This window comes from Mauremys mutica, chromosome 12 (assembly GCF_020497125.1).
Source record: "Mauremys mutica isolate MM-2020 ecotype Southern chromosome 12, ASM2049712v1, whole genome shotgun sequence".
Classification (NCBI taxonomy): domain Eukaryota; kingdom Metazoa; phylum Chordata; order Testudines; family Geoemydidae; genus Mauremys; species Mauremys mutica.
The window spans coordinates 226,198-237,315 of NC_059083.1; the positions used below are offsets into that span (position 1 = coordinate 226,198).

At 43.3% G+C, this 11,118-nt stretch overlaps 1 protein-coding gene across 1 annotated transcript; it reads right to left on the reverse strand.

Annotated features, from left to right (window-relative positions):
- Positions 1 to 837: 837 nt before the first annotated feature.
- LOC123345116 (killer cell lectin-like receptor subfamily B member 1B allele B) lies at positions 838 to 10,020 on the reverse strand. Its single transcript, XM_044981784.1, has 6 exons — positions 9,876 to 10,020; positions 5,151 to 5,249; positions 4,664 to 4,777; positions 2,380 to 2,534; positions 1,815 to 1,924; positions 838 to 958 (listed from the first exon to the last, which is right to left on the reverse strand). Exons 1-6 carry the CDS (start codon positions 10,018 to 10,020, stop codon positions 838 to 840), a joined length of 744 nt encoding a protein of 247 aa, XP_044837719.1.
- Between the last annotated feature and the right edge of the window lie 1,098 nt (positions 10,021 to 11,118).

Sequence of the window (11,118 nt, forward strand, 5' to 3'; positions counted from 1 at the left end):
TGGATCCCATGCCAGCTCAGCTAGTTGATTGCACTGGCTTGGCCACTGGGGACCAGGCCTTAACCTTTGCCTCTCTATGCTGCCCTAAGAACTTACAGATTCTGTAGCCAGGTGACTAATAAATTGTTACCTTGTTTTGAAAAGGCTGCCTGGTGTTGCTGCAAATACTCCCTGGGAGCAGTGTGTGCTGCAGGGGTACAGTGTACACAAGCCTCCCGTAGGAGTCTGGAATCGCTGCAGGGAGCCAGAGAGAGAGAGAGAGAGAGGAATAGCTGGCTGCTGAGGGCCCAGTTTCAGAGTCCTGGAGGCCACAGGCCAGTCCCAGCCCAGTAAAGGTACTAGTTACAGGCTGGGCATAGACCAGACCCTGTGGATCTGTGACGAGAACTATTGTGTACCCAGATTTGGGTGCATAAATGGTAAGCAACTACCAGATGTGGGAATACAAACTGGTGCTTCTTCCCCTAAATCTCCCACAGAATTAGAGGCTATGGCTGAAAGTGGGGCAGGGTGGAAGAATGTTCAAAACGGCGCCTTTCTGAGATGTGGCCAGATGGCACGTAGGTCTCCAGTGGTGACATTGGGGCTTTACAACTTTTAATTTTCAAACTGTTCCTGAGAGCCAAGAGTGTCTGCTCCCACACGATGCCCAGGAGGCAGCCAGCTCCTCGTGAAATCAGACCCAGCTCCTGAGGAACAAGTGAATGGAGCTTCCTTGGAAAATGAGTTTGTCGGAGGCTTTAGAATTCTTTAATTAGCAAATGTGTTTTCTTTTAGAAAATAAACAAGGACACTTGCTATTTCAGTTACGCAAGTGCAGCTCACTGGTGTGACTGCTTATTTCAGGGCAACTTTCTCACAAATCCATTTAGCTACAGCCGTGCAGGTTTCTGAAATAGTGTGGTTCCCTGTGATCATCCCACAGCTCTCCCTGTCAGCAGCGCCTGTTAGCTGGAACCTGGGGAACAAAGAGCAGGCTGAGGCGTCACTGGGTGTTTAGCTTTAATGAGTAAGATCTTTAGCAGCTATCCCTTGTTCGGAGCGGTGGCCTATCTCCAAACTAGCTTCCTTCATCCCTACTTTTCTACAGTGCCCTAGTTAGTAACGTGCCTCCCAGAGTGGGGAAGGAGCTGGGGAGGCTCAGTTCAGTGCTGGAAAACACTTGTCCACTTGCAAAACCAACCGCAATGATTGACCAACACTGCCCGTGGGTGTGTTCAAACCCCACTGCTGGGGAGCCAAGCCGAGGAGCCCAACAGCGCCTGTGTGGTTCTATTTTGTACAATTGTGCCATGTGCACTGAGCAGTGTCTGGAGTGGGTGGGGCTTAGTTGGTGGGTGGGGCTTGGGAAAATACCGCCACTTTCCCCACCCCCATTGCAGCCTTGGTGAAGGTAAAATGTGCTGCTCAGCAGGAGAGGGGACCTTGACCCTGCATTAACGAGCGCATTGCTGGACAAGGGCCACCTTACTCAGGCAAAATAGCACAGCTGAGAGCTAACATAGGCGTGAACAGCTAAGTGCCTCTTCAGCAAGACAAGGATTGTGCTTAAACTAGTGTCGTCCCAGACATGCCCATTCTCCAAACAGACCCTGGCCTGACCCCCCTTTATCCTGTGGTCTTGCAAGCACACGGGGGCTTGAGACTGACCATCTCTCCATGGGGAGGACTCTGCCTGCTGTTTAACTTTACTTGGGCTCACAGACAGCCCCTGCTCCTGCTAGCACTAGAGAGCACTAACCTTGTGTTCCCACTTGTGCACCATGCAAAACACACTCAGTTTCAGAGCCAGAATAGGAACCATGAACACTCACAGTGTTTCATCAAATGTGGAGCCGTCCACCCAGGTCCATTTCCTCTCTGGGGATGTTACACTGAGTCCAAGCCAGACCAGGTTCAGTTGTGGAATACTCAGTACATACACCTGTAAGTGACAGGACGGAGGAGTCTGGGTGAATATAACCTGCTAGAATTCTCTGGATTCTTTGCTCTCTCAGCAAATGACAGAAGAAAACCTGCTACACAGCTCTACAATAGATATAAACCCAATTTCTGATGTTTCCCTTTCCCAGTCTCACCCCCTTCTTCCCTTCCACATATCAATGATATTTTAATGTGCTCTGTAATCGATTTTTCTTAAGCCAAATGTCATACAGCTGGGGCATTGTTGTTTTGCTGGAAGCCCATTGTATTACATTACATCTAGCGACACTCATCTCTCAAGTATCAGGGGATAGCCATGTTAGTCGGTAGCCACAAAAACAACAAGGAGCCCGGTGGCACCTTAAAGACTCACAGATTTATTTGGGCATAAGCTTTCGTGGGTAAAAAACCCATTTCTTCTCAAGGGGTGGGTTAAGCCATTTTTATTTACTGTACCATGTCCTCCTTGTCTTGGATCATGAGCATCTGAGAGCTCTTCGCTGAGCAGTCCTCACGACTCTCATTCCATGTTTTACTTTCTTTAGAGACCCAATAGCACTTGTTCTTGTGTGGCAGCCAGTCAGCGGGGCACAGTTTGCACCCACAGCCCTCTAGAAATAGACATGGAAAAGGCAGCATTAAATAGGCTGGAAGCTTCTGAACAATGCTTAGCTTCCCTCTGTTCACGAAGGGCTTTCAAACGATAAACATTCTCAGCCAAGACATTTCTCTTTATTCATTGTTTGTTTGAGGAAAGGCTCATTGGAGGTGTGGGTCAGGAGAGACGTGCTCTGGCAGAGCTGTAATGTGAATAGGAATTCATAAGCTCGGGCACACCATTCACATTTTACAGGCTCAGTATCACACAATGCATTTCCCCCCAAGGAGCACCGAATCACTGAAATGAAAGACACAACAAAATTGTCACCTTCTCTGCTGAACCACTTCTGGAGCACTTTAAAAGTAGTAGTAGGGAGGTAAGGGATTCTCATAGGAAGCTCTGAGGGCTGCGTGTTGATCACACACACAAACACACACAAAACCACCTTACAAGAACAGTATTGCGGTTGCAAAGTCAAGCACTCAAAAGTTAGGAAGTGTCAGAATTAAGGTTGCCTGTGCAATCTTTCTTGGGCTCCTTGTGCATATGCATTATGATCCAGTCCGTAATTACATAGTCACATACCAGTTTTCTCCACCAGACCCGTGTCATTCAGGGCACATGACGGATGGGCCTTTAGTTTCCTGGATTGCTGCTACCAGGTGGTGTTACAAGCCTCACGTATAATCTGCAAATGCACATCCTGAATACCTGTACTCAGTGCCTCAAAAGTCAGTATAGGGAAAGCCAGCGCTAGCTAGTGGTGGAGTAGGGAGGCTGAACACCTGGGTTCTAAAACCAGCTCGGACACTGCCCCACTATGGCTGTGTCTACACTCGTGATCATTAAAATCCCAGCATCCTCTTTTGACTAACAGAGGATTTACCAGCTTGTGTAACTACATTTTTTTCCTCCCTAAAAATCTCTCTGGAAATTTCAATTGGATGTGGCAAATATTTCCAAATTATGGTCTATGAGGTGCTTGTAGGTGCTCCATGAAAGCTGACAAGTCAGATGTGCCTGGCTTCTCCTTGTTTCCAGCTGCTGTATCTCACTACAAGACAGCTACACTTACATGTAATGCTTTCCCAGTACACCTCTACCCCGATATAACGTGACCCAATATAACACAAATTCGTATATAACACGGTAAAGCAGTGCTCTGGGGAGGCAGGGCTGTGCACTCCAATGGATCAAAGCTAGTTCGATATAACGCGGTTTCACCTATAATGCGGTAAGATTTTTTGGCTCCCGAGGACAGCGTTATATCGGGGTAGAGGTGTACTACTTTTCCTATGAGCAACTTCTGTAGTTGCCATTGGGATGTTATTGGATTGCAAAAGAGAGGTGAGGAGGGTGGGGTCTGGGAGTTTACACATGGGAAGGCAGGCATCCATTAGGTGCTCTGTGTTAAAATATGCTGCACCATGCAAAAACATTTGAAACTACCTGGGATTTGGAATTGTTTTTCACTTCCTCTCCTGTGGTATTGTATAATGTTGTGTGCTACTAAACAGCTAGCAAGTTTCACCCCACATGTGATCACACTACAATGGTAAGTGAAAGGATATAAAATGTGCTTGTTTTGTACACATTAGAAGTACTTTGAATGACCACTAGATATCACTCCTACTACTCTGCACAAACAGCTGAAAACTTATTTATCAGAGCTGCCTGAAACGTGGGATTTTCCCTGGCAAATTATCAGAGGGTTTTCCCGTTTTTTGCTTTCCTCCCCACTGGAGAAAAGATGTGAAAAAGATAAAATGTATAGGAAAGTGGGGAAAAGGCCATGATTTTGAAACTAAATATTTAGTTTTTCTCTGAAAATTTCCCCTTTGGAAAAATTTCAGAAAATTGAAAAATAAATTTTATCATGAAAAATAAAATTTGACAAAACCCTCTTTTCTGATTAAGAATCAGAAATGTTTCAGCCAGTTGTAGTATTTATTTTGCAGCCATCAAACAGAACAAATGACAAGAAAAATAAAGCCGGGAAGATGAAGCTCTGGCACATCTCAGCTATGTATAAGTTATTGTGACACAGTAGCTGAATTTTCAATCAGCAAGTTTGGAGGGAGTGTTCTTCCAGGTGGACACAACGTTGCAAAGAGCGCAAAGAATAGCAGATATAGTTACCTGTTGAGTTGTTGTCTGGCTTTGGATACAAATTTTGATTCGAACAAGACTGGGAATCCTTCAGGCTGGAATTACATTCAATTCCATTTGTTGTTCCCTGTCTTCCAGTCTGACCTTCACAAGGACATGTAACAAAAGAGAGAAGGTAAAAAGTATCAACTCACCAAATACCATGGGAGATCTATCCAGTTACAATGGGGACAGAGAAGCAGTGTGAGATGGAATCTGACTCATTATCCATTGCAAGGTTATTCCACATTTTTGCACTTCTCACAGTGGAGTTGTTACAGCCAAATAATGATGTTTCATGTATCAAGCTCTCAACTCTGCTTTGTTTATGTAACACTTTTGATGTCTATGGCAGTGATGAAATGCCTGGTAATTTATTCAGAAATGTTTTGGAGGCCAAAAAATAGAATCTAAATGGAATTGCAGGGGAAGAGGAGAATTCTCTGAGCCAATGAATCTGTGGTGCTGAGATACTCACCCCAAACACCAAGCACGATCACAGCTGCCACCAGGATGATGTTCCCAGCCCATCCAAGCCATAGAGCCATCCGATGCCAGCGTGGGCACTGAGGGATTTCTGCAAGAGTCAAAATCTAGTGTAAAGATTCATAATGAAACATGGAAACTTCTTCTCCGTTGTAGGCTGCTCAGCTGGAGATAAGGATTAAGTTCAGGCTCATGAAATATGAGGAGGAAAATGATCATGCTCAGAGTTTAAAACTCTGAGGCCACACATCACCCTCACAAGGGCAACATTAATTGTCCAACTAGATGGAAGTAGAGGAAAGCTGAAGAAAATACCAAAGATAACTAATGTTTACTAGTTAGCAAGTTCACATCAATGGTCAAGCAAGAGGTTTCCTTCTGATTATTGATTAACCAGGTGTGGGGGTTTTTCCCCAGAGTTTGCAGCCTTGCGGCCCCTAAAATGCCACAGCCCTTGTATTGGTATCCAAGGCATCATATGTCATGTTAAGAGGATGTTTACCCATTGTACAGCCCCTCCAGTACCGGTGCCCTAGGCCGCCTGCTTCTGTTCCTCTGGAAGAGACTCCAAGAGGGGTTCAGGGTATCCCAGAGAGCACAGATCTACCTAGCCATTACTGCTTGGGAACTCAAGACTCACAGTCCTTGAGAGCCTGAGGAATATTCCCTACAGCCAAAGGAGACAAATCTTTTCCTTTCCCTGTTTGTGAGAGCAGAAGGCAAGGCTCTGGGCCTGTCCTGGACCACTGACACCATCACAGAGTTGGGGGTACAGTGTTGCTGAAGGAACTGACATTTTTCTAATGGGACAGGATACATCTGGCCTGTTCTCTTAGAGACGAGGGGGAAAGGCACAAGAGTCAGCCAAACGTCCTTTGTAGGATTTGTCAGCCCCTGTCTGGTGGGAATAACATTTTCTTTCACCTGGGCCTGCAGAACATTGAACAACTCCACTGCAGAGGTACCTGCCTTGAGCTCCAAGTATTGGCCTTCTTCGGAGATGCTCTTGAAACTGTCTAGTCACCAGGAGGTGACACTACAGAAAGACAATGTTCTCATGCAGGACAAGGGCATAGTAGTGTCCCCAAATGGGGATTCTTCCATGTCCTGGAAGCACCACTGCCCCACACGTCATCGTCTCAGAAACCAGTGTGGAGGGACAGTAGGCTAGGCCGGTGCTGGCTCAGCCAGTGCCAGTGCTGATCGATGAGGCACCAGAATTGGAGCAGACAGTGGCTGATGGAGCTTCCACCAAAACCTAGAGTTCTACTGGGGCAGGAGGTTTGGGTTTGTCATCTCAATTAAGGTTTGAACAAATTCCTGAATATCTGGCCCGCATCAGTGACTGGTGGGGCTTAAAAATTCTTGGAGGAAAGATCCCTTGCATCGCCTTCCTTTTGCATAGTCTGTCAAATTTACGAATATTCATGTTGTACAGCAACGTCTTCTGGACATGGGAAAGGTACAACTTGAGCTGGGAAAACAGGTCACCTCTCTTTTTCTTTACATCTGCAAGCAGATCGTGACTATCTTGACTTCATTATTCAAATCCGCAGAATAATTTCTGAACATGATTCAGTTTTTAAATCCCTTGAACAGTAAATTCTTTGAATGCGAAACTAGTTTCCTAGTAACTTGCTATGTTGACATTTGCACATAGTTTTCAAATTTTAGGGAAGAAAGTGATGGTTGGTCGAATGGTGCAAAAAGGCTGTGAGGGAAGGACTTAGAAAATTGTCAATGGACCGTGGCAGAGAGAACATGCTCAGTCCCTTAATTGTTCACTTCTTGACATTCTAATGTTTGATGCTTTTAAAATGGCTCTGATATTTTCCTACTGTAAAAAAATTAGAAAAAACACCAGGAAGTACAACCTTAGAAATCACTTTACATTTTCAAAGCTGTCTTCAAAGAGGAAAAGGGCTAGAGACTTAAAAACGTAATTTAAAATAAAAAAAAGTAACAGTCTTTAGGCTCCACTGAGTTTGTAATCACAACAGAAGACTTCAGTGCTTTCAATATCAAAGAACTTAACTTCAAGTAATTTTTAAAACTGTAGCCCATTATTCATAGAAGTCCATCTTATGTGAGAGTTCTCATTGAGACTTAATAAAAAAAAGTATGACCTTAATAGAACAAGATATTCTAGAGACATAGGTGGACAAAAAAGCGGTGTATTTTTAAAAAAGTAAAAAAGCTGCTTTTCTGTTTAATTAAAATAATTAAATGATTTGTTAAATTGACTTCAAATTTTCAAAAAAATAAAAATAAAATTCTTGTCTGGTCCCAGATTAACAAATTTCAGGATAAAATGTGGAGGGGAAGAGGGAGGTGAGAGTTGGTGTTAAAAAATTAGGCTTATACTAGAAACTCTTTGACAAATGTAACTACTGTGGGTCCACAGTTTAAGCTCCAGATTCCAAGGAAAGTAAAGGACATGTGTAGGGACCCACCTCCTGGCCACAGCAACCCATTTTCATTTTCCAGCCCCAGGGGGCACCACATGGGGCTGGAGCTTCCCCAACTCCCTGGGGGCAGAGAGCTGGGTCAGGTTTTCCCCAACAGCATCCGGGACCCAGCTCGTGACCCCAGTGGCCTGGGTGCATTATAAGGGACAGGAGTTCCAACTCTGGAGGCTTGAAGGGAGAGAGATCTGGCATGGACTGGGCTCCCCCAAGAGCCATACCACAAACCAACACCTGAACCCAGTGGTCTATTTCCTCCCTCTGTGATAAGTCTTTTGCTGCAGCCAGCTAATTAAATTAGCCTTGTTGTTCAAGCAGTAGCAGTTTGTGCTGCAATGCTGAAGCTTCAGGGTTCAAACTTTGCTGAAAATACATGATGGGGGTTGCTACAGTGGCACATAACAGAATTTGGTTTTACCCTTTTCCTTTAAAAAAAATCTAGTACATTACATACAAAGAAAACTCCCAAAAGAATGATTTCAGAGGGGTAGCCATGTTAGTGTGTATCAGCAAAAACAACGAGGCGTCCTTGTGGCAACTTAGAGACTAACAGATTTATTTGGGCACAAGCTTTTGTGGGCTATAATGCATCTGATGAAGTGGGTTATAGCCCATGAAAGCTTATGCCCAAATAAATTTGTTAGTCCCTAAGGTGCCATAAGGACTCCTCTCATTGTTTTTTCTTAAAAGAATGTTATTTAGATTGCAAAGTCAAGCACTCAAAAGTTAAGAAATGCCAGATTTACAATTGCCTCAGGAAACTTATCTCTGCTCCCTTGTGCATATCCATTATGACAATGTATGTCCATGTAATTAAAGACTACTTTTTTTTTCCAAAGGATCCCTGCCTCATTGAATACACAAGATGGTTACACAGTGAGGCAGAATTAAGGTTGTACAGCAACTGTATGTCTGGCATTTCCTAACTTTTGAATGCTTCACTGTGCAAACTAAGTAATGGTTTTTAACTTTTTATATGTAATCCTGCATATACTGTACTATACACAGACTGAGTGATAAAATATCTGAACTATTAGTATTTAATTTGCTTGTCAACTGAAATATCAGCATTATATATTTTGATTCTAAGATTAACAGCATAATAGTCATCTAAAATGGCCTCTCATTAGTAGCCTGACTCTATTTATAGAAAATATGCTCTGAAAATAGCTAATATATTTACTATTTTATTATATTATTAGGATTTTTTTATCTCCAGATACCAACCTTTTCAGGAGAGTCTTGTAAAAAATTATACTATGATTTATATATTTACATTTTACATCCTTTTAAGTTTAGTTTACAGTTCCTTGTATATTCATTATTCCTGGAACACTGACAGCTATTATTTGTCTTCCTCTTCTTCCTACTGTGATCATCTTTGTTAAGAGTTGTCCAAAGTTTAATTGCTCTGCAGTGTAATGACTTGACTCCTCACAAATCCTCTCTTTCCAGGTCTATTCAGAAACCGGTACAACCCCCAGCTGCATCCCCCGCTGTTTTCTTCATCCTTTATAGACCAAGTTGTCTTTCATTTCTTTCTCTTCTCCTCACCTATTTCCTAACCTGGGATACTAGACTTCAGTCTCCCTACTTGCCTCTTCATGAATCCTTTTCTCCTCACTTCCCTCACCATGTGGAATCACCTCCATGACCCTCTGCACTGACTTCTCAGCAATTTTCCAAATCCAATCTTTTCTCCTTGATCCGTGTGATATAAGGTTCTCTCCAAGAAGAAATGAAAGACACTGAAACGAGTCTCCCAGATTCCTTGTGTTCAGTCTTCCCAAGCCTTGACCAGTGCATTGCTCTTTACCTCTGACTTACCCCATTACACTACGTACTGCATCTTCAATACAGCATGAATATCCACCCCCAAGTATAAAAATGCCATAAAATAAAGCTGTCTTGTTCTTCACATGTAATTTGCATGTATAGACTGTCAGTAGCTCTGAAGATTTCTGTGACACTTTGTATTAACATTAAAGTAAAATTCACAATATTACATTAAAGAGATTCAGTTCCTAGTTCTGACAGGTGGTAAATTACCTCATATTTGCTGAGTCCTAACATAAAAATGGAACATAGAGACTCCCACCTGCTCTTTGTTTCTAGAAAAATCTTTCTTTAAATATCTGTGCTACCTGTAAAAACAAAAAAATACAAAAAAACCCCACAAAAAACAAAAAAGTGGAATCCAAACCAAAAAAGAGAGCCTACCACTACAAAACTAAGAAGCTAAATACACTTACTGGGGTGCTGAGCTGGATGCAGTGACTTTGAAGTGGGAAAAGCTCCAGGAATGTTTAAATCAGCATATACTATTTCTCCAGCCATGGCAAGTGCAGAGGAAGATGAGAGGGTACAAGAAGGCGGACTGTCTAAGAGTTGCCTCATATTTATGCATGAGCCAAGATGACAGACGTATCCAGTAAGAGGAAGTGTCTATCAGAAGATTTTGACTTTCTTCTTTCCTAGCAAGCTAAGAGAGAAATCCAGGCACTAGAGATAAAAGTGTTTGAAGTACAATTGCACGAGCTAATCTGAGACATTCTCTCAATACATTAGAGCTGGTACTGGGATCAGATGAACTGTTGATTTTTCCTATATTAAAAGAAAGCTGCTCCCTGTTATGTTTGGTTCAGAAGCTCTGGACATTTTAAGATGAGAAATTCTTATCATCACATTAAACTGGAAAACAGATTGAAAAATAAGAACTTTTTAATTACAATTCGTATTTCCCATTGGAGACAGATGTCTTTAATTTATCTCATCACTAGGGACAGTCATACCCCCCTCTCTAGCTGTTCTATTCAGGCTCTACACTGTTACCCCTTTTAACCTGACTGTCTGCTCAAAGTCGGGAGCTCTGTGGGTTGTCCCAGTTAGGAAGAGAAATTGCTGATGGAGTCTGTTACCTTTGATGCAATCTTATTTACAAAGAATGTACAAAGTCCTGTTTCCCCAAACACAGGAGGAACCAAACAGGAGCCAGTGTCCTTGTTCACAGGTCCAAAACTCATTTCAGCTTTCCAACCCAAATCCTCTCTCTAGGCTACTCCCCTGGCCAAACCATGCTCCCAGTGGCTTGTTGCTGAGGCTGCGTCTGTTCCCCTCTCACCCTCCACCCCCGGTTTCACTCTCTCTGCTCTGTCTCATGCTTCTCTTCACACATCCACACACACATATATCTCTGGCCAAACAATTCACGGTGGAGCCTTCTCCCACACAGTGTTCACGTCCACCTTTGTCTTAAGTGGGGACTTGTGATTATAGAATCACAGAAGATTAGAGTTGGAAGGGACCTCAGGACGTCATCTAGTCCAACCCCCTGCTCAAAGCAGGACCAATTGCAACTAAATCATCCCAGCCAGGGCTTTTCTCAACTTATCTTAAATCGGGAGTTCTCAAACTGGGGGTTGGGACCCCTCAGGGGGTCGCAAGCTTACTACATGGGGATCACAAGCTGTCAACCTCCACTCCAAACCCTGCTTT